Consider the following 24,309-nt stretch of genomic DNA (forward strand, 5'->3'; position numbering starts at 1 on the left):
TCAAGACAAGATACTCTTCTGAATTTGAAAACCATAAATGATGTGCTGAGTATTTGAAAGCATGTATTACTTAGAAATCAATTTAAACAAAAGCAGCAGAGTATAATGTAAGCTTTCCACTATTTCAGCTAATCTTCTTCTAGACTACTTACACACTCCTGATAACTCTGTGTGTGCAAGGGCCTGCTTTAATGAAATACTTTGTTTCAAGAATACAAAGAAGGGATATTAGAAATATGTATTACTTTTCAATTCATAATACCAAGACAAAAGCAAAGCCCTTTAAATGGAGGAGGCAAATAAAGAAAATATGTTAGTGAATTTATTTTAGCTTTCAAAACTTAGAACAACCAGGACACTGAAGAGGTCTGCTGGCAAGTTTTAAGGTCAGTGCTCTTGTCCATTAGGTTTCAGCCTTATCCACTATGTAGCTGATGCTTCACTCAACACAATTGAGCCATTTTGAGACTTCTAGAGATTGCTCTCTGTTTTTTCTTGGTTTATAACAGAAAATTATGCTAATCCTGTGGGTGTGGCATGTCTCCTGCCCATGTTAATTAAAACATATAACTATTTTCAGTAACTTTGAAACATATAACGGAGTGGCATTTTCACTAGATGCACTGAATGCATTCTAGCTCTGGTGTTAATTACAATTTTGCTATTAATTTCACTGAAGTTAGGAGGAAATCTGTCACTATCAAGGCAACGTGAGATAGACAGTAAAGTGTGTTTTTTTCAGAGCAAGCAGAACTCCCTGTTTCTACTGTGGTGTTTATAGCACCATCTGCAGGAATCGCTGTATCAATGCACTCGGCCTCTTCATTCCTGAAATAGATGATTTTGAATTTCTGAATGCATTACTGAAGTTAATTACAAATTATCTAATTCTGTTGTGCCAGGCAGATCCACTGAGGTTTTCCCCGAATTTAGATTTGGTGTTTAGATGTTAAGATTGCTCTTATTTCATCTTTGAGATGTTCTAAACTCTTAAAAATGCTATTTAAGGTGGCTTTTTGATGCGTAAGATACTGTATTTTGTTATCTTTTTTTTCCCTTGCGTTTGTTTTGTGGTGGCTTAAGGAAAAAAATGTGATTCTTTTAAAGCAAAATAATATGACAGCCATAGAGAAAAAGCTGTGTTTTGCCCTTCGCTTTTCTTTTCTAGTTAAATGAACTATGTATTTCATATATTGTTGGGCCTTCATGGAAATACCCAAATATTGTTGAAAGGTTTAACAGATGAAGGAATATAAATTAATTTCATTAATTTTCTCTGGCAGAATAACATAAAGAAGGAGATAACGTCTGATGACTCTGCTTTGTATTATTTTGCATAAGTTGCAACCTCACCTAGCTGAAACTAATGCATGTATATTTGCCTGTAGCCAGAAGATTTGGATCCTTTCCAAGAGGCACTTGAAGAAAGAAGGTATCCTGGTGAAGTTACAATCCCAAGTCCTAAACCCAAATACCCTCAATGCAAAGAGAGCAAAAAGGATTTAATAACGTAAGCATAATGTGAGGTGAAATTATTTTTTCCTTTTAACCTTTTCTCTCTTTGTCTTATTTTAAACAAACGAGTACATATACGCCTTGCAGTATGAGCATGCAACATTTGCAGCATATAAATGTTTCAAACTGCCAGTTAAGTAAAGTGATAAGCTAACGTGTATTTGCTTGTTCTTAATGATGCTATATTGTATTGAGACGCCATTTTCATTTAAACCTGTTCATTTTGCAGCTTTTCGATTAGGATGCTTAAAACCCCTTGCAGTCATTGCAGCTAAACTGGAAACAATGAAACTTTTAAAAGTTTTTTTTTAAACATACTTACTATTTTGGCTGTTTTTGTTTTTGTTTGGTGGCAGATGTCCAACACCAGGGTGTGATGGGAGTGGTCATGTGACTGGTAATTACGCCTCACATAGAAGGTGTGACTTCATTTTTTTCATGGTGGATTCTGTCTTTTCAATTTATTGTTTTCAGCTTACCTCAACAATGCTGTCAAAGTAAAACGTTGAACTATGTGTTAACCCTTTGAGTAATATATGTTGATCTTAAAAGCATGCTAATTTGTGTGTTGTATAAGCGTCTTTTATTTTTAAATAGATTACTAAAATTTCCAAAGTATTCTTACACATTTAAGTAGTTAACCCAGGAATCTCAAATATTCTTTGTTGCATTTTATTAGCTCATAGAGAAACAAACAAACAAACAAGAACATTTACAGTATGTAATTTTGGAAGTAAAGTTGATACCTAAATATATTCAGAGGGTTAACTATATTACAAAATTCAATATTACAGCACTTGCCCCATCGCTTTTCTGCATTACAAACTTTTACTTTTTAATTTTTATGTCGTGTTTGTTTGGGAATGTTCAGTTAATAAAAAGATTAACTTACTTGTATGTCCTGCCATGTCTTACAGTTTATCTGGCTGTCCCTTGGCTGACAAAAGCATTCGAAGTATGCTGGCCACAAGCTCACAAGAACTCAAGTAAGATATAAAGAACAAATATTTTCTTTATAAACATTTATTTGACCACAAATTGTGTATAATTGTATCAGAAATTAGAAAGGCTATCCAGACACCTGCTGCAGAAGGGGCTGATCTTGCTTGGAACATGTGCTGAAGTCTCTAGAAATTTCATGCAGGCTGGCTCTATATATAAGTCTCTTGACATAGTATTTAGTTTTGTGTATTCAATAGGTGATAGGGATGGACAAAAGTCACATATTCTGGATTTTCATCTAAAATTTTAAATTCCTATTCATTTTTTTTTGTGAACACTTGAGTTTGCTAGTTAGAGCAGAAAACTCTCATGCGATTAGGCTGATGAAATGCTTCTGATTATACCACCAGTAAAGTGCTGTAGTTTCTCAGACATAGATTGGAGGGAACTAAAAACAATTTGTTTATCCCTAATGCTTGCATAATTTTCCCCAGGTTTGTATCACTGTTACCAGCTTAATGCATTTTCTCATTTGACTGTGTTTTTTTAGTGTTTACGTAGTTATTCCCCTACTTAAAATGCATTCTTTACAATTCCTTTAAGTTCTTTGGAGTGGAAATTGTGAGCAATGAAAGTTAGAGAATCATGAGATTTATCTTTGATCTGTCTTCCTGCCTGACTGAAACTCTGCATGTGGAAGAACTGTAAAGCATTTGTTAGAGCTATGAGATACTGGTACTCCAGTGTTGGTACTTTGGTTAACATAGAAAGATGTTCATAAGGAAGAGGAAAAATTGGGTAGGGAAAGTATGACTGGGTGGCTTATGCTGCCATGCTAAGCAGTATTCTGTCTTTATCATCCATGAATGCCTTAAATAGCATTTCTTGAGTTCAGTACATACCTTGATGAAAAGAAATAACTGTAAAGCATGGGAAAGATAAGAAAGCAAACATGACAAACCTGCTAAAGTAAGACTGCTCTCTAGTCTTAGCTAATCTAGTAACTAGATACAAACAACAGGTACAAAATTTACAATTGATTTCCCACCCAGTCAAAATCAACTTTTTGAAACTATCAGTTTAGATCATGCTGGTGTCTGCTGCTAGAAGGCCACGTGATATGCAAGGTGAAGTGACGTAAGTGAGATCAGGGAAAACATGTAAGTATAAGCAGAGTAAGACATGGGCATATAATCCCAGAGAAACTCAGATTTGGACCTGGCTATTGGGTTGTGAAGGCTCAAGTAGTAGACGTTCGAGGAAATGTAATTACCTAAAACACAGACAAGACTCTTGGGGCAGCATGAATAATAATTTAAGCACATACTTTGCTGCGCTAATCCATTATAAAGTTTCTACTTATGTTAGGAAAGTGTTCCTGAAGTATGCCATCTCCTCTGCCTTTCTCAAGGATCTGCAGTCAAGCCTACCTAATACAGACCAGGAAGAAAAAAAATGTCTCTTGAACTTGAGAACCTACTACGATCTCATGGTGTTCTATCTACCGATTTCAAGTTTTGCTTAAGCAGAGAGAACAAGATTAAGTCATATTTAAAATTATATTTTTAGGTTTAGCATCTATTATTTATTTAGCATAAATTATTTATTTATCAGTCATCATAATACCTATTGAACACATAAAAATTCTGTTAAGTGAACTCAAAAATTAGGAAATACCAGAATTATAAGCAGACTCTCTTTTGTGTTGTCATTACAAGGCAATCCTTCATTTTCTGTCCACATATTTTTTCACAGTATAACAAAGTAATTTTTTGCACAGAGCAGACAGTAATCACTGCACAAGCAACTAATAAATTTCTTCTGTTTTCCTCATTATCCCATGTGTGGCCCTGTCTCCTGTCCACTGCACTTTTGTCAGACTGTACTTTCAGGATGTAACTACTAATTCACTCACATATTTTCACTGCCATGGCATTGGAGTGTTTCCTAATGAATTTTTCATGGTTATAAAGGAATTAATTTATTTTCACCTGCAATTATACACTGAAGTAGGTCAGGGTTAGTATTATCCTAATTTTATAGCCAGAAATCTTAAGCATGTAATTTTGATTGTTCAGTTTGAGACTTCTAGGACTAAACTGGTCAGAGTTCTTGTTGTAGAGAGCTGTATACACACAAAGTACCCACTGAATTCACTTCGGCAGTTTTACACAAGGAGTGATTGACCCTTTGTGAAAAGGGATGAACTCCACAGAAAAAGCAGGATAGAGTCCAGTGTTCCAGAACAGCAATGAAACTGTCCGGTCACCTTCCCCAAAACTCTGATCACTTCCAGCTTCCACTTGGTCCGTTCACTCTGTCCTGTTTTCCTTCATAGTTTTTTCTACATTGCTCCCTGTCTCAAGCTTCTTGCCTAATCAGCCCATCTCCTGCCATCGCTTTTATATCTTTATTATTCTCTACCTCTTAGCCACCCTGCTGAAGTTGGTGCAGAGAGAAATATAGCATCTGCGCATTTCTCACATGTCTTTGAAAGCAGGGAAGTAGGAGTCCTATGCGTGGCAGCACCCTTTATACAGCTCTCATTTATGCTCTTGTTCTCTGCCTAAGATGGAAGAAGATGTGATCATGTATATGATAATGCATATGCACAAAACAGCTAAACGAAAGCTACACAAGTGATTCTGGTTTTGAAATTTTTTAAGCTGTGAAGAACTCCATTTACATCTGTTATACTTCTTTGTGTGAGGTTTGGGGGTATGATTTCCTTGCTTTTAAAATGAGCAAGCTGAAAAGAAGCAGAAATTCCATAATGTGGGATTCTACTGGCTCTCTATCAGGCTACCAGCCACCACAGGAACTTTTCATATCTGATGGTAGGTCACCTGAACTTCTGTGGCAGCAAACAGCAGTAGAAGGTATAATGCTCTGCATGGACTGGCACCAGAAGGAGGTGGGGAACGTTGCTGGTGTTTTTTGTGCATATTTGCTGGCAGCGGAAGAGTGGTGAGAATCAGTAACCTTGGCTCCTGCCCCAGGCTGTAGGGAGAAATGTATACACATTTTTTTGCCTATATCCCAAGCTGAGATCCCTTCTGTCCTGTCCCTGACAATCTGTACTGTTCCCATCTCTTCTTCATCTTTTATTCCTTGTTACAGTTTTCAATGTAGTTGTTTCCAGTCATCCATAAAGACCTCAATCTTTGTAAAATTTCTGGAAAATAGTTTGCTAATGTATGGAGTATAAAGAAAAACTGACAGTGTGGTAGAATTGATAGTGCAGCATAGGGATTGTATTTCTGGACTGCATAGTTTGGAAAGATTTCATACTTTCATGGCTTTGCCATGCATAGCTTGTGCAGCAAATATTGCATTTGAGCTAGTAAAGCCTTTATATCACATTTTACCAATACAAGATATCCTTCTGTGCATTGTATAACACAAACACGTTACGAATAATGCAGCTTCCTAATTGGAATTTTGCTAACACTCTAATTCTTTTTAAGCCCCAGCTACAATAAAATAAAGAGTAGCAGACACTTCAAATAATATCTATGAATAACATCATCCACATAATATTCATAATCAAAATAAAATTAGAATCTGAAAAGGTTAGCGAAAAGTTTATTTCACGTAACAGTTCTGCTCAGTGTATTGCATTTTGGTAGATAAGGCTCCGTAAATTCCATTGCCCACCTTCCCTGGCTCCTAGAACAATAATGTTGCAGCTTTCAATTAAATGATTCCATGGTCGGCCTCATCGTTCCTTACCATTCATGCTTCTCATCTGTAAGGCTTCTTGCTCAGGTTTACTGGGCAGATTGTACAATTCTCCACTTTCACCCAAAGCCCAAGTGGAAACATGAGAGTCTTTGTGCAGAGTTTATCAGCAGACCAAAGCACTTACACAGCCTGGTCAATGATCTCCAAATAACAGAAGAATTTCTTTAGCTTTCATTCTCAGTTACTGCTGCTGGCAAAAAACGAGGTCAACAGCTTTAAGGGTCTCTGAAGAAATTAATATCTGGCAAGAACCCAAGCTTTTCCAGCATGAAGATTTGGGTTATAGTGCTTGTGAAAAGCAACTAATTTTTAAAGGACCTAGGGACAGTATATTGATGAGTAAACTCAACTGTGATGGGAAAGCAATTAACAGCCCACCCAGTGACAGCTACCAATATTAAAATATTCACAAGTTAAATCCAGTTTAATCTTACCCAAGGGCCTTTTTTTATCAGTTTTCCTTATTTACTCCTTATCATAGGAGGTTTTTCTAACAGTTACAATTTCTTCAAAAGTTTAATCCCATTGTAGCATTATAAATACTATAAAAAAGGCAACATTTTGAAGCACTTTTAATCTTATTCAAAATTTAAAAAAAAAAAAAAACACAACAGAAAACAAACACTAAAATTAATTATTGCTTTTAGAAGGACACATTTTGATCATCAGTAAATCAATCTCAGCCAAAATGCAGCACACTGACTGAGAACATTTCTACTTGGTGTACTTCCAGCCTGGGAACCAGAGAAGTTGGGCACCAGAGACTACCAGAAAATTACAAACTTAGTTCTACTTAGTGCTGCATTGATGTAGAAATAATCATACTTTGTCAAAGGCTGTAGGTAACTAAGTATTAGCTTGGTCTACCATGGAACTGATGATCAAATTGTCAACATTTATCCTTGTTTCTTTGGTCAGTTTTCTGCCAGAAAAATCCCATTAGTGCTTATATTAGAAAATCTGAAACTCTGAAAGATTTGTAGTTCAACCAGGTGCCTACAAGTTTGGATACTTACCTGATACTGTTGTAGTGTGCCCCATCCTTCATTCCCAGAGCACCTGTGTCTCTGTGTAGATTTTGCGTGTCATTGTTTTCTGTGGTGGACATCTTTTGGTATTCCCCTGTGGAACTTACAGAGATGAGTACAGTCTCATTTGCCTCTCTACAATTAAGCCTAAGCTCTTTTATTTTCCACAACTCTTCCTAACTCAAATTGAGGAGCTCAGTCTGTTTTTGCACATTGTCCATGATGAAGAGTTGGTATTTCTGTTCCTCCTTCTTTCTAGGTCACTCTGCCCTGTTTTCTACATTATTGGTGGTCATCTTCTAGTCTTTCTCTTATCTTCCTTTTATCCTTGTCTCCCTGTTTCCAGATGTGTCATCCTAGTAGTGTTTTCCATTCATTTCAGATGGAAAGGTGAGCTTCTCTGAAGTTTTCCCTGTTAACCACAACTCTTCTAGGAAGAGCAGCTCCATGCAGTACATTGTTTTTCTGGATAGAAAGGATATCCTTAGCGCATGCTTCTAGGGATGTTCTTCCATGTCAGCATAATACCTAATATTCAGTTTTTATTGGTGTACTTTTACTGCAATTCCGTCAGCAAGAAGTAGCAGCTGGGAAGAAGGGATGTCCTCCCAGAAATGGAGAAGCCTGCATTGTGTTTATTCTTATGAATATGTAAAATAAAATATTACTAAAAAAGTAACATTTTCTTCCTCGCTATAGTGATCTTGCAAAAAATAGCCCTTCTTCAAATACAAAATTAAAATGCAGAAACAGAAATGAATGTGATAGATTAGTAAAACATCACAGAAATATTCCCCTCTTTAGACAGGTAACTGGATTATTCTTGGGCCTTGATTGGTATATATACTCTTAAAACCTTGATAGCTCTCCCAATATGCAACCACTTTTTGTACTCAGACTGGTTATTTCTGCAGAGATCTGTTTAGCCGCTGAAGTGATTTCTCCATCTACATCCTGTGTTTGCCACGTGAGGTGTTTCCAGTGTTCAGTGCCTGGGTGTACATTTGTTGCCTCATCTGCACAGGACTATTACCCCTTGCCTTGCCTTCCCTTCCCTCTTCCTGCTGAGATTACATCTGTCCTATAAGAACTCAGTAAGACTATGACCCATTATATAATTTTCACTCATTTTTCTCATAGAAAATTACCTTTTATTACCAGAAGAATAACCATTTCCATTCTTTTTATCCCTTTTTTACCTCTGTTGTTTATGTACTCTCTGTGTTTTTCTACATGGGAAACTTAATAGAAGTTGTCATTACATTTTTCTTGAATACTGAGGTTGTTGAGCCTAGTAAGTAATCTTGTCGTATAAAGAAATACTCCTTTGATGCTAAATACATATCCTTTGAATCTGCAGATAATTTTTAAGTTCCTTGGTGTTTTAGCTAACTTTTATGTAGAAAATGTGACTGCAAGGACCAGATGAGATGTGTTTGGAGTAATGTTAAAAATTAGTAGAGTCATTTGTAAATGATAGTGTTTTATTAACTTATCTGCAATGTTATGCTAAAACAAACTGGGTTTTAATGTGCTATTAAATTGCAAGTTAGCGTGCAAGTCTCATTTAAATTATTAAAACCAATACCAAGGAACATAGATCCCCAATAATATTTCACCTCTAAGGAATAATCTTTCCCATTTTGTTCAACTAGATCCTTGGGCCAAGTGAAATTAGGAATCTCATGTGGTTTCAGTGGGTTTTTTTTGCATTTTTGTTTCCTGTATTTATTGCAGATTTCCACTTGGATACCTTATCTTTGATGGCAGCATGCATGCCTGGCCAGAACAGAACACCTTGGGCTCTGTTCCTGCACTTCTCAATACTCAAATGGGCACTGTAGGTTATACCGAGCATTTCCAACCTCATGTTGTGTGGTGTTATTATAATGTCCTTTGTATAGAAACCCATCATCTGCAGCAACCTCATCTCTGTAGTCGCAATAAGTTTTACATATGGAAGTGGCTGGGCTTTTTTTCTGTTAGAAAATACTTCAGTTCTGTTTACATAAGACCCTTCATCATTTTTTTCATTACTGAGAGGTAGTCTTAAAAGCATGTACTCTCTAAAGTCTTCTTAAAAGCCATCTGCATATCAGTACCTCTGATCCTGTGAAATGTTCCATGCAGGCACAAAATTGCTTGCATGAAGCACCTTGCAGAATCAGGGCCTTAGTAAGTTTTCAATACCATGAAATGCTCTGAAATTAGAAGCTTCATTTGTACAGTGGCATCTACAGTACCCAAATAGTTTATGGCCTCTTTCTGTCTGTACTTAATTATTTAAAACAAAAGATACGATAGCTGTACTTTTTTGCTGTTTGGATTTCAATCAGTATTTAAAACCACTTGCCACTTAGTTGTCACTCAAAATAGTCTCAATTCAGATGAATGTTCACTGAATTAGAGTAATTTTTTCAAAATAACTGGTATGACTTGAGAGTCTAAACTTTGTCTTCAGAAGGAATGTAAGTGCTGGGCATCCGCATCCCTGCAACTTCTATATGCCTAACTTTGAAAGTAGAATTCAGTGTCTACCATAACAACTTAGGCAGTTTTGAAGATACAACCCTTAGTTGCTAGGTTCTTCACTGATCACCAAATATTTCAGTGTGAATGTTTATTTGACAGCTCATTTTACTTTTCAAAACTTTTCTCTTGTCAGTCATTCCAGTCCCATTCTGTGCAGTCCCTAACCAGCTATTCTGAGAGGAGCACTTAATTGTGATTAATTATCAATGAATTGTTTAGTTATGTTAACATGCCCAATGAACCTCTCTAAGGCCTTCTTGTCTTGGAGTGTTTCCATTTGTACAGTTTCTTCTGCCTTCCTTGGGTTTGGTCATAACTTCTTGTCATTGAATGTGTCCTACATAATTAATCTCATTCAGCCTGACATTTGCTCATATTCAATTCAAGGGTCTTTACTTTGGCACAATTTGGTTATTGTGCAAACTCCCATTGTGATGTTGATCATTTTTGCTTCAAATCAACAGATCATAACCAATTGCTCATTCCATCCAGATCCGCAAAGATCTGCAACATGATGCTGTGGTATATCCCAAGTGCTGAGGCAATCCCCATGGGAAGTTGCATAAACTATACGGTTGCTAAAAGGGGAATTAAAAGTGCAGTGTTTTGCACTTTCTGTGTTTGGTCAGACTTGCCAAAACCCTTTAATGTATATCCCAAAATAAAAGTAATTTTGTCACTCAAAGTCCTAAATACGATCGTCCGGATCCTCAGTGGTGTAAATTAGCATAGCTCCATTGCCTTCCGTGGAGTTACGCTAAGATACAACAGTGATGATCTGGGCAGATGCCCTCAGCTGCTCTCTTGGGTTAGCATTCATGTTTGATTGCCTTATTTAAATCTTTTGAAGTTATAAAATTCCTTGCATTGTTTGGTTTCTTAGAATGGCCAATTGCTGACTTGATTACATGGTGTCTGTATCTGCACAGTACAATATGATTTTGCCATGCAGTTAAGTTTATTTTTACCTCAGTGCTATTGGGACTTTATGTGGCACACATTTTTTGCAGCACTGTAGTACCTATATCAATGTTTTATATCTCTTAAATATCCCATATCCCTCATATACACCTCATCATAATCTTCTTTTACAATATTTTTTGTATTCCCAGTAATTTGAATTTGAATTTGCTCATCTGCATGTGAAATCTGCTCTTCTACCCTAACACACACAGAATTTCCACTGCTTCAAAGTCTGCTGGTTTCTCTCCTTCTACAGATAACGACATTGTGCTCTTTCAGCATGGGCTCATTTGGTGTACACTCTGTGATACAACCTTAGATTTTGAGGAGCATTTTAACAGTGGCCATCATTAATTGTTTTTTGTATGCTTGACTGTGCTTACACTGCACTCAGCTCCAGCAATATCGGTTTTCTGTAATAAAAAAGAGGCAGAGGAGGACTACAGTATAAGCACATTATTATTGTTATGTGTTACTTTCTACACTGTGGTAAAAAGGAAAAAAAAAAAAAAGACAGACCCTTGAAAAAAATTAAATCTAAATAGATTATATTTAAGGTGCAGTTTCCAGACTTACACTGTTTACATAGTTTCATTAAAGTGATCAGCTGTAAAGTAGACAATCAGAGTGATATTTAAAATGCCCTCTCCAGGCTTCAGAGTTAAGACTACATGAAGATGAATGGAATCTTGTTTCCAGATTTTCAGACTGCAAATTAATGGAAACATCATTATGAAAGCATGTTATCAGCTTAAAAGAGCTATGAATATAATTTATTCAAGAGAGATTAGATTCTATAGCACTTTTCTTCTGTATTAAGCAGGAAAGGAATCAAAACATGCAGAAGCAATTTATAAGAAAACCAAGCCAGCATAGCCTTTTTTGTTGTTGTTTTGTTTGTTTGTCTGTTTGTTTGGTTTTTACACATAGAGAACTATTTTTTCCAGGCCAGACAGTCTGGCACTTCTCTTGAACACATAGTTCACACAAAAAGCATGTTAAAGCAGACTTACTAGAAAACCACAACTTACTCATTTTGCCTGTAAAACTGAGCTTACAGATTTTCTGTTTGCTTGTATAAACTGATAATAGCTGAAAGAGCTAAAATGACCCTGTGTTAAATGCAGTCTACTGAATGCTGAATTCAGAGTTTAACAGGTAAACAACATATAATTTACTTTTTGATTGTGTGATCTTAATCTATAATTCAGCCATGTATTAGACGTGGTATCAGACAATAGATATAAAAATGAAAAAAACATCTCGGTTATTTCTTACAAATATATGTATATTTCTTCTTTTTAAATACCAGGGTTATTCTTTAAAAGAGAGTCAATTCAGTACCTGCTATTTTAACTTTTGTGTATTTCACAAATGAGTTTTAATGTAAAAGCTGTAAATGTTAGGTATGTTGGACACTGCAGAGATATGTCACTGGGTTTGTTCCCCGTGAATAAGAGTTGCAAGCTAATTATGGGGGAAAAAAAAAACACAACAGGGAAATAATAAACATTTATATTAAAAGAACTGAATAATTAAAAAAATATAGATTATGGGTTTCTCCTCAAGGCTTCTCCAGGAACCATTGTAGGTGGTGATTTGTTTTCCTCTGATGCACTAAGCGAGAAACATCTGTCAGGAAAGTGTAAGTATGTTCCATAAGTATAGATGTAATGGAGGAGGGGCAAGGGCCTTGGTTTTGATTAACACCCAATACACCTGTTGTGACTTCAGCGTGAAGAATCTAAAATAATGCAATTCTTAATACATATTTTCTTTATTTCTTTAAGCCAGGAAAGGTTTAATCCTCAACACTCCCATTAACAGAAAAAAACCTTCAACAGTTCTAAGTCTTTTTTGAGGCTTGATCCAAAGTCCTTTTAAGTGAATGGAAAACCTCCCACCATCTTTAGCTTGCTTTGGATCTGAAGTTATGTTCTGTAACTGTGAAAACTTTCCGTGAGCAGCATGTTTTTAATGGAGTGAGAAGAATATTGCAAGGCCAAATTCCATGCGTAACTCCATCAGCAGAATTTGCACTCCTTACACTTGACAAAACCAGTTTCAGGTGGATACTGTCATGGGCAGAGTCCTACCATTACTTGTTAAAAGGTATTTTTAAGATGTTAATTAGTCGAATATTGTTAATGAAATTATTTAACTTTTGTGTGACTTCTATTGAATACAGAGGTTTATTAACCTCTATAAATTAAAAATGGTTAATATTTAATGCAAAGGAGAGGTAATTGTCTACCAGTTTGTATGCAAAACTTGTACTCAAAATACAATATTTTAACTATAGTTTACCTGATTTTAATAAAATTTTTACAAATTTTGGTATTAGCTCTGCTGAACCCAGATTCATAAATGGGTAACAAGTAAACATGTCAGGACTACATATCTCCAATTTTTGCAAAAATTCTTGTGAATGTCAGTGTACCACAGACCGAATGTGTTTTATATATTTATATAAAGACCTATATAATCCAGAATGATCTAAACAATAATTTTACTTTATCTTAAACTTTAAAGGCCATTATTTTAAGGTAGCAGGATTGTCTTTAAGGCTAAGAAAAACTTTTTTTTTTGTCTGTTCGCATCAGTGAAAATACTTTCTATTCAAAAATAAAGTAGATATAATGAATAAGATGTTTAGCCAAAGGACATTTTTTTCTTATAAATTTCCTTCACCATAAAAAAGAGAAATATGCCAATTTCTAAAGACACTGCCAATGGATTAAATTCCGTGCAAGAGATACAGTCCACAACAGTGCGTACTGGGAAGTGGCAACCTATAGGAGACATTTCCATAAGATGTAGTTTGCTGGGTCACCTGTTCCACAGTCTTTCATTTGACGTTCTTGAGATGCTATATTCGTCTTGAAATTAGTGGTTTTCCTATGGCTGAGTGAGTGTTAAGGCTGGAATTCTGCCTATTCCTAGCTCGTGCCAGGAGGTTAATAAGATGTTCTTCTTCCATGTTGTGTATAGCTGAGAGTCGCAACCTCTGAGCTAATCAAAACAAATAATTTGTTTCAGCTGTGTTCCTGCCTTACGTATTATTCTCCCAAATCAGGGGGCATTTAATTTGCAGAAGTGTTTATGAGGACAGTGATGTTTTAAAAAGTATAAAAAAAGTATTAAAAAGTTTGAACACAGGGTGTAAAAATTCACTCGGAAAGTAGAAAGTTACAGTTCCTCTTTTCCAGCTTGGAAAGAAAAAAGTATTAATCAATGTTTAGGTGATCTCTGTATCAATGCTCACCAAGTGAATTAAAAATCTGAATAAGTAGATGATAGGATCCTAGAATAGTTTGGGTTGGAAGGGACCTTCAAAGTAATCTAGTCCAACCCCCTGCAATGAGCAGGGACATCTTCAACCAGATCAGGCTGCTCAGAACTCTGTCCAGCCTGGCCTTGAATGTTTCCAGGGATGGGGCATCTACCACCTTTCCAGGCAAACTGTCACTCTTTTACCACCACCATTGTAAGAAATACTTTCCTTATATTTAGTATGAGTCTGCCTTTAGTTTAAAACCATTGCCCCTTCCTTGGCATATCGTTACATGCCCTGCTAAAAGTCTGTCCTCATCTTTCTTATAGGCCCCTTTTAAGTATGGAAAGACTGCAACAAGGTCTCCCCAGAGCCTTCTCCAGGCTGAACAACCCCAATTCTCTCAGTCTGTCCTCATAGGAAGAGTGTTCCAGCCCTCTGATCATTTTTGTGGCCTCCTCTGGACCCTCTCTGGTAGGTCCATGTCTTTCCTGTACTGAGGGCTCCAGAGCTGGATTCAGGACTCCAGGTGAGGTCTCACCAGAGCAGAGGGACAGAATCGCCTCCCTCAACCTGGCCACACTCCTTTTGATGCAGCCCAAGGTACGATTTGCCTTCTGAGCTGCAAGCACACATTGCTGGCTCATGTCCAATCTTTCATCCACCAGTACCCCCAAGTCCTTCTCAGCAGGGCTGCTCTCAATCCCTTCTCCCCACAGCCTGTATTAATACCGAGGGTTGCCCCAACCATGGTACGGGACCTTCACTTGGTCTTGTTCAACCTCATGAGGTTTGCATGGGCCCACTTCTCGAGCTTGTCCAGGTCCCTCTGGATGGCATCCGGTCCCTTATGTGTGTCAACTGCACCACTCAACTTGGTGTCATCCACAAACTTGCTGAGCGTGCATTCAGTCCCACTGTCTGTGCCACTGATGAAGATATGAAACAGCACTGATCCCAGTATGGACCCCTGAGGGACACCACTCAGATTCCAGCATAGGTTGGGAAATTACATATTAGAGAGCAGTGTAGGGGAAAGGGACCTGGGGGTCCTGGTGGACAACAGTATGACCATGAGCCAGCACTGTGCCCTTGTGGCCAGGAAGGCCAATGGCATCCTGGGGTGTATTACAAGGGGGGTGGTTAGTAGATAGAGAGAGGTCCTCCTTCCCCTCTACTCCTCCCTGGTGAGACCACATCTGGAATATTGTGTCCAGTTCTGGGCCCCTCAGTTCAAGAAGGACAGGGAACTGCTGGAGAGGGTCCAGTGTAGAGCAACGAAGATGATTAAGGGAGTGGAGCATCTCCCTTATGAAGAAAGGCTGAGGGAGCTGGGGCTCTTTAGTTTGGAGAAGAGGAGACTAAGGGGGAACCTTATTAATGTTTATAAATATATAAAGGGTGAGCGCCATGAGGATGAAGCCAGGCTCTTCTCGGTGGCAAACAATGATAGGACAAGGGGTAATGGGATCAAGCTGGAACACAAGAGGTTCCACTTAAATTTGAGAAGAAACTTCTTCTCAGTGAGGGTGACAGAGCACTGGAACAGGCTGCCCAGGGAGGTTGTGGAGTCTCCTTCTCTGGAGACATTCAAAACCCGCCTGGACGTGTTCCTGTGCGACCTCACCTAGGCGTTCCTGCTCCAGCAGGGGGATTGGACTAGATGATCTTTTGAGGTCCCTTCCGATCTCAAACATACTGTGATACTGTGATGTTTGGCTATAAGCACACAAAAACAAGTGATTTTGGAAGAGAAGTGTATTGTTTTAAAAAATCAGAGGGAAGCCCTTTTCTTGTAAAAATTATATTAGCCTCTCACTCAAGGCTGCTTTTCTAATTATGCAGTGCGTGAGAGCTCTGAGCCCAGAGGTATAGCAAAGTGCTTCTGGGTGAGCGAGCTGTTTTCTCCATTGCTGCTGCAGCCCCTCATTGTGCTGCGCAGCCAGTTGTCCCAGTGTGTTACCTCCGGCCTCTCCCGCACTTTGTGCAGCAATTCAGAAAACTGTTCCTGCAGCTATTAGACTGAAAAATTAAAGTGGCTCTTTCATGAAATGTTTGCAGTATAAACCAAGCTTGTGCTGCCTAATCTCATGGGAGTTGCAGAAGGTGAAATTGTACAAAAGCGTGGGCTTTCTGCCTTTGTTAACTTTAAGGAGAAAGTAAAGAGGGTCAAAGTAAGAAAAGACACCAGAGTGTATCCCATGACAATAAAAAGCACAATTCATTTTCAAGTGCTCTACTTAATGATACCTTGGAACAGTCTTATGAAGCTGGAATTATTACTTATGTGCTTTTCAATACAGTCTAAGATTCCAGCAGAAGAAGGAATAGTTTATCTTGGAACAGTTTTAATGGCCTTCTCAGAGCTTCCTGCCCTCACTGAAGGGACGTGTCCTTTGTTCACATAATGTGCAAACTGCCTCATACAGTCTGACAGGTTAGGGTGAAATGGCACCAATTTCAGGTTATTGAATACCGTACTAAAAGCTCCATTGTTTCTTTTACTGCTACCCAGGCAGCTGCAACTTCCCTTCAGGAGGGACAGGAGACCTGGAAGCAAAGGCAGATGGATGCCTGGAGTGAAAACTAGGAATATTATCTCAGCCACACAGCCCGTCTCACTGATCAGGACATTTGGTGTGATCCACTTTATCTACCTCACTGAGAATTTATGAGCATTCATTAGCTCTGCAAACTGGACTTCAAAGTCATCATTTTCAATTGTTGAAAAGAACATCTACAAATACAAAGAAATATACAAATAATGTTAATATATATAGCTATACAAAGAAATTAGCTAATGGTTGAACTTGAACTATCAAGAAGAGACTGAAATCAAGTAGAATGATAGTGCCTGATCTTTGTGGAAATGAATCTGTAAGGAAAGTTTGCATCTGTACTGCAATGGGAGGCCAAACAGCATGCTTTCTGATACAGCTTTTAAGATGTATTACACAATTATAAAACCATGTAGGTTTGGACTTCCAAATGTTACCTAGTCCAAACTCCTGCTCAGACTGAGTCTACTTAGAGCAGGTTTCTCAGGACTTTGTTCGGTCTAATTTTGAGTATTTCTAAGTTTCTCTATCTAATAAGAGAATATTATAATCTCTATATAATACCTCTAAGTACCTCTGTCTTTGAGTTCTCACAACTTATTCCAGTGTTTGACCAGCTTGATGGTAATTTTTTCCCTCTATAATGAATTGGGCTTTCCCATGCTGAACCTTGTCCTCATTGCCTCTTACTCTTCAGCTGTGCAGCTCTGAGAAAATTTTTGCTATGCCTTCACCACACCATCCTGCTAGGTATTCGTAAACAGCAGTCAGATTTCTTACACTTTTCTTCACAGGAATGAATAAGCCAATGCTCTCAGTCTCATATATCAAGTGCTCCAGGCCCATAACCATCCTGCAACATCTTTCAGCAATGCGAATTTGCAGTTTAGTGTTTACAGTTCTCAGAACTCTGGGAAGAATACAGAAGACGTTGTGCGCTCCTAAGTGTTGAGTCTGATTTGTCTGCCTACTCTCTACCATCTGAGACTAAGGCAGTAGGGTGGAGTGCTTGTCGAAATGACCTGTGCTCATGCCCAACCTGTCCTCCTTGCAGAGAGGTTCTTGACTGGACTCACCCTAAGAATTTTTCCCTCCAGTATTAATTAAGTCTTGCTAACATTGCAGGCCTGAGGCAAATTCAAGTAAATGATGACGTTATACTTAAAAGTCAGTGTAGATGGAGCATGTCGCAAGTCAATTGCACCAAAAATAGAGTATGTCTGAGAATTGCTCAAAAATTAGTATAAACTCACACAGAAGATCAGTGATAAAACTGGATTTCCCTTAGCTGTACTGTTCATTAGCCTTCTTACTAGACCAGACTGCCTCTCACAGTCTGATATAATTCACACTCAGTATTTTCACATTTCCTCCCTTGGGCTTCTGACAAATGTTTTTAGGCCTAGAGGGAAAAAGCTGCTTGTTTTTCATGAAATGAAAACTGAAGGATTTTACTTTCTTGCTGTTGACTCTTCACCCCTAAAATAGAAAGTAGTATCTCTGCTTTATCTGTCAGGGAAAGCAAAACTGTTGTGAGTTTGCTCCCCTGTTATTGGATGGCACGTGTTTTCAGATAGAAATTCATTCAGAAGAGATTTTGAAGTCCATCCACTATAGTAACTTCATGGTACAATGGAACATCTCAGTGCTAATGGGCACAGTGCAGTGACTGCATATGGAACAAAACTTACCTCTCAGCCTTTAGATGCGATTAGTCACCTAAACACATTTTACACCAAACTATTGTGTTAACCTTACCTTACCTTTCTGAATGTGCACTGAAAATCATCTTTTTACTTGCTCTTTTGAACAAGAGAGTAAGAAATAAGCTGTTAATAGTGAAAAAAAAAATCCAAGTCATTACATTTTCTGTCATTTGGATTGTTTTAAAAGGGTTTTTTTTTTTGCAAACTCTTGCATCCTCATCCTGCCCATGGTATATTTCCTAGGTGATCTTTGCAGTCCTCTTCATTTCTGGATTCATAATGCTAGACTGAGAGGACTCTCATTAGAGGCAGGTATACTGCTCCTTTCTTACTTATATAGGACTAGAAATATTTCGTAGGCTTCATCTTTCATACCAATATTTGATATACTGTTTTAAAAGAGGGCATATGAATTGGACCTTCTTCACACTCTTATTGTTTCCGTCTTTCCCACTCAGCTTTTCCTTTCCCCCTTACGTTTGATCCAGCTGTTACTTTTCCTATGTTCTTCTAGATTCATCCTGTTGACCAAGTATTTGTGTGAGCACAAGCTGAACAGTTCTGCTCAAGTGGAAAACAGATAAACAGAATAGCTAAAGAATGGCTGATGATGGGCTGTGCCCATTTTCTTCCCGGCAACTTCAGTGGATTCTTAAGACCACAGACTATAAGCAAACTGTTAATTCATAACCTCTGTTTTTAGCTATCCTAATCTGATAGTTTTTTTCAGTGTTTCTTGGGGAGGTGCTGACCATTTTGAGTATTCCAGATTCACAGATTTTGAAGTCATCCCAAACCTCCGGGAAACTCTCAGGAAGTGACAAATTCAAGGTCATACTGCTGTGCCCACCAAATGTTTTAGTAATTGCTTTACCTGGGAGAAGATACACGAAGTACAAAAGAGCAGACCATGGGAGGAGCAGCAACATAGAGACAACAATTCAAGAACTATGCTATTCATAATTTTATGGTGTTCAAGGCCAACCAGCAGGCTACTGACCATAATGTAAATGTCTTATAAAAGAAAAATTCCCTACTTTAAAGAGTGCATTTTCAAAGTACTCGGAATTTGGCCTAATTTTAATTTAATTTTTTGCTAAAATTTCTGTTTACTTCATAAACAGAAAAATTAGGCCAGTCGTATGAGTTTTTGAAGATACCTTTTAAGTTGAAGAATACCAAAATGCTATACCTGTGCTCCTGTCTTTCATTGCTTCTCTTGGACCCATTTTCACATACAGGGAGAAAGATAAAACGTGTCACTGCCTGTTCTGCAAACTCTGGACAAGTCTTGCCTTGCTGCACAGTGTATGTATGGCAGATATTCCTGAGGAGCTTAGTGGTTCCCATTTTAGTAGACCAACCAGGAACAGGACATTCTTCTTCAGAAATGAATGTGTCTACCCAAAATTACTGAAAATAAGACCATGTGGTTTGTTTTTTTTTTTTTTTCAAGCACAGGCTTGCAACAATGCTGTTAGGAGACAGAGAATTCACGTGGCTTTGCCCCTAGTTGTAGGGCATGTTCTTTTATGGTTGTCTTCTCCTGCTTTTTTCTCCACGCCTCGACCATTTTGTGTTATAAAAATGAAGCTTTAAAAATGAAGCTATAAAAATGAAGCTTTTTTTTTTCAAAGGCTGAGATGTTTGGAAATGAACATATGAATTTGCATATGTTGGAACTGATTCATCCCTGGTGCCAGGAAGCGCTCTCTGCTGCGGGGAGGGGATCTGCAGCTGGCCGGTGCTGCCTGTGAGGCAGGCGATGCTGGCAGGAGGCAAAGCGTGGGCAAGGTGCCCATGGAGAGAGCTGATTCACAGCTTCCCCCTGGCATCTTCTGTGAATGGAGCAGCCCCGGGTAGCACACAGAAGCTCTTTTACATTAGGCACATACCATGCCTTTGGCGAGCTGCATGTTAGGCAGTATATGCTGGTGCTAGATGTGAGAACAGTGGGCAGCACGTCATGGCACTTGCTGCTGGGAAGCTGGGAAGTCCTGACTGCTAGTAGAGCAGGCAGCCTGCAGAGGTGGTAACTGAAGGCACAAGAATATATTTTATAAAGCAATATAATTAATTTAAACACATCATATGTATCTATGCATTCGAATGCACAGCAATATTTAAATGCCAGCATGATGTATTTTAGTCTGCTTATAGGAAAATGGATTTCAGTGTAATTAAAAAATCTTATCGTGTTCTTTCCTACCCCCACACAGTTCAAAAAATGCAGGAATGCCATACAGATAATACCAGCAGCTATAGACAGAAAAATTGTACATGCAGAAAGTCAGGGAATTAATTAAATTTTACCTAAAGAGGAGAGTATGCAGTCAGCCATCCCCAGCTTCTAGAGGCAAAGAGAGAGCAGAGATAGAAGAGACTGAAGTTACTCCATGAAGCCTCTGAGCCAAAATCATTTTAGTCTCATGCTTGAACTAGCTGCATAGGCCTGGCGTCATTCCCTCATGGGTAGAAAGACTGTACAGTGAAAACAGTAACGACAAATCCTCCCATTCTACGCTTCTTTCCAATCTCCAACTTGCACTTGTCCCAGCGGGTTCTGAGAGGGCTCAGTAATGCCCCACCAGGAGTGACCCCTGCCTCAGTGCCCTGATCTCCTGCCCATTCCTACTGGAGCTGCACTGGATCCAATGCCAAAAAGCAACTGACAAGATAAAAGACTCTTCTCAATTAACCTGCCACTGCACAACTTTTTTTCTTTTTTCTTTTTTTTTTTTCCTGGCTCTTGTTTTTCCATTAAATCCTCTTCCTTTATATCTGCTGTGGTTTTGGGTTTAAAATTGCCTCCAATGAGGTCTGTTGTTTCAGTAGCATTCTGCTACACAAGAAATGTTAGCAGTATTTTACATATGAAAAAGTAATATTTAGAACTTTTGCTAAAACTAAATTTCTGTGATTAAGTACTCCTAGTTAGGCTGAATACCGGAAAATAAATTAACATATGAATCTAAATTTAACTTCTTTTTTATTTTTGGCTTACAACACATCTTTATGAACCTTTGATATTTATAAGGGTCTGAATTCACATGCTTTTGTGGGTATATTTGTGAAGACTAGAGTATAGATTTTTCCCTTAAACACGAAACCACAGACTCAAGATCCACTGAAGTATTAATTACCTGCATACCTGTCCCACAGAGTTTATGTTGCCCCTTGAACCAACTCAAATGAGCTTCAGATGAGGTCTGAATGCATTTTTTGTAAGTGCCAGCCTGATTCTGCTCCCTTTGAAGCCAGTAATAAAGCTTACAAGGACTTTAATGAAAGTAAAAGAGTGCAATATACTTAAAATTACTCATTGTGTCTTGGCAGCCAAGAAATTCTATGTTGAGGTTTCACAAGACACAGCATTTTCTCCCCTGACACAAGGATGTGTAGCCAGTCATCTTGGCAGTGCGAGAGGACCACAAGCAATGCAGACTAAGGGAAAGACAAAATCAACTGGGAGAAAGGAGCAGGAGGACAAGAAGGGTGATGAAAGAAGATATAATGGAAAGAAACCACAAAGAGGTGGAAAGAAGAAAGAACTGTCGACTTCAAGGTTATTAGAGATCATGAAAGGAGAAACGGATGAGGGAGGAAAAGAGCATGAAGATATCAGCAAAAGAGGACAGAGAAAAAAGAAGTAAAAGAGCAAATTTAAAAGTGACAAGAAGAGACAACGAGAATGGAAAGGGATCTGGAAAAGGAAGCAGTAGAATGTGGAAGAGAAACACTGTAGAGGAATATGAATCATAGAATAGAATCATAGAATTATTTTGGTTGGAAGAGACCCTCAAAATTATCAGGTGCAGCCATTCATCTAATTCTAGCATTAAACCATGTCGCTAATAATGTCATCTATACATCTTTTAAACATCTCTAGGGATGGTGACTCTGCCACTGCCCTGGGCAGCCTGTTCCAATGCCTGACAATCCTTTCCGTGAAGAAATTTTTCCTACTATGCAATCTGAACCTTCCCTCGCGCAACTTGAGGCCGTTTCCTCTCCTATCACTGGCTACTTGGGAGAAGAGACGAACACCCTCCATGCTACAATCTTCTTTCAGGCAGTTGTAGAGAGAGAGAAGGTCTCCCCTCAACCTCCTTTTCTCCAAGCTAAACAGCCCCAGTTCCCTCAGACACTTCTCATAAGACATGTTCTTTACACGTTTCACCAGTTTCGTTGCCCTTTCCTGAACATTTTGCAGTACCTCAGTTTCTTTCCTGTAGTGAGGGACCCAAAACTGAATACAGTAGTCAAGGTGTGGCCTCACCAGTGTGGGACCTGGCACTTGGCCTTGTTGAACCTCATATAACTGGCCTTTATCCAACCATCCAGGCGGTCAACATCCCTCTGTATGGCCTTCTAACCCTCAAGCAAATCAACATTCCCACCCAATTTGGTGTCATCTGCAAACTTACTGAGGGTGCACTCAATCCCCTCGTCCAGATCATTGATAAAGAGATTAAACAGAACTGGCCCCAATACTGAGCCCTGGGGAACACCACTCCTGACTGGCTGCCAACTGGATTTGACTTCGTTCACCACAACTCTTTGGGCCTGATCATCCAGCCAGTTCTTCACCCAGTGAAGAGTGTGCCTGTCCAAGCCATGAGCAGCCAGTTTCTCTAGGAGAATGCTATGGAAAACAGCATATGGATGGAAAGCAAACCATGGGGCAAAAGCAAGTACAGGTTCTTGCTCCTGTGTAGGAAAAGGGATTTCAGATGAAGAGAAAGAAGCATCAGGAAACAAAATGGAGGGAGTAAAATAGAGAGTGAAGAATTATATAAATGTGTAGCTTCATTGAGGGAAAATAAGAGAAAATAAGCACATCCTAACAAGTTTTTCTTTGCAAATTCATGGATAGGTTGTGTAGGTAGGGGGTCTTTGTTTAGTTATCAAAAGAAAGTAGCAACACTCCAGGAATTCAGAAGTCAAATGCCATGGTAAAAAAAATAGACAATAAAAGACAATGGTGTAAAAGTGGAAAACATCTCTGTTCCTACTGGAATTAGACTATATAAGGGCTTTTCTTCTGTGTCTTCATGAGGAAAAGAATCAGCAGCATTCCTATTTCACATTCTTAATTAGAGCTTGATAATCTACCAAAATACCTGGGAATTAAAATAAGATTTAGCGATTTACACATCCAGATTGCATTCACAGAGCTGGCTAGAACAGCAATGGCTGGGAGGCATTGCTCTGCTGAGGAAGGTAAAGGCACAGTGAGTTGCTGGTTTCTGTCCAGTTAAATAGGTGTTTTCATAACGCTAACCACAACCCAGGCTGTTACTGACACACCTGTGGCCACCAGTTCTCCAGTGAGGAACACCCAGCTCTGTGATCTCTCTTCTTGCCCTGGGATGTTCCGTGCAGGTTAGTGCTGAGTGCCGTAGGAAGGAACCAGAGGAAAACATGTTCTCTCTTTTGTCCTCTTAAATAGATAAAAAGGGGACTCATTTGTCAAGAGCTGCAAGTCTTTTGGTTTGTGACAAGCACCCAAATTCATAGAGATGTAGACATACAGTAAACTTTCCATACTTTACAGAAAACTCGATTTCTTTATTTGACAAAGCTTCTTTTCATCCCTTCACTTCTTGCCCACGCCCCCTTTTCTCTCTTTCCTCATATATTCTGTTCAGGAAACTGCAAACACAGTATCTTTATGAGTTTACTTTTTTAACCTTTTATTTCTGGATGACCTGACTAGCAAAGAAACCCACAATATTTTGTTTATGAATTTACATTTAGTTTCAGGAGGCATATGGCTTTATAACTGCAAACAGAGCAGTGAATAAGAATTTCTGCTTCTAGACCATTTTCCTCTTCTGTGTTAAATCATTCAGCCTCTCTGTGCCCCAGTTTTCCTCTGCCAAATTCTTCCCTTTTTCAAAGCATTATTGTGAGATTTTATCCATTAATGTTTGTTAAATACTTTCAGATCTTCAGATGAAGGATAGAAATGCAAATTATTATTTTGTCTGTCTTCCAGACTCCCATCCTATGAATTCCATTCCTCATGATTCAAATAAAACAGA

General features: G+C 38.5%; 1 protein-coding gene across 27 annotated transcripts in view; it reads left to right on the forward strand.

The window, feature by feature from the left end:
- MYT1L (myelin transcription factor 1 like) overlaps positions 1-24,309 on the forward strand; it is a 313,684-nt gene that overhangs the window by 252,395 nt on the left and 36,980 nt on the right. For 20 of the 27 annotated variants that reach the window (XM_021293590.2, XM_021293592.2, XM_021293605.2 and 17 more), the window contains 3 exons: positions 1,389-1,510; positions 1,872-1,934; positions 2,433-2,501. In XM_021293590.2, coding sequence (XP_021149265.1) covers positions 1,389-1,510; positions 1,872-1,934; positions 2,433-2,501 — 254 coding nt within the window. The remainder of the gene's footprint in view (positions 1-1,388; positions 1,511-1,871; positions 1,935-2,432; positions 2,502-24,309) is intronic. The other 7 variants (XM_021293594.2, XM_021293595.2, XM_021293596.2 and 4 more) reach the window with 1 other exon arrangement.

The sequence above is a fragment of the Columba livia genome, chromosome 3, assembly GCF_036013475.1.
Source record: "Columba livia isolate bColLiv1 breed racing homer chromosome 3, bColLiv1.pat.W.v2, whole genome shotgun sequence".
Lineage (NCBI taxonomy): Eukaryota > Metazoa > Chordata > Aves > Columbiformes > Columbidae > Columba > Columba livia.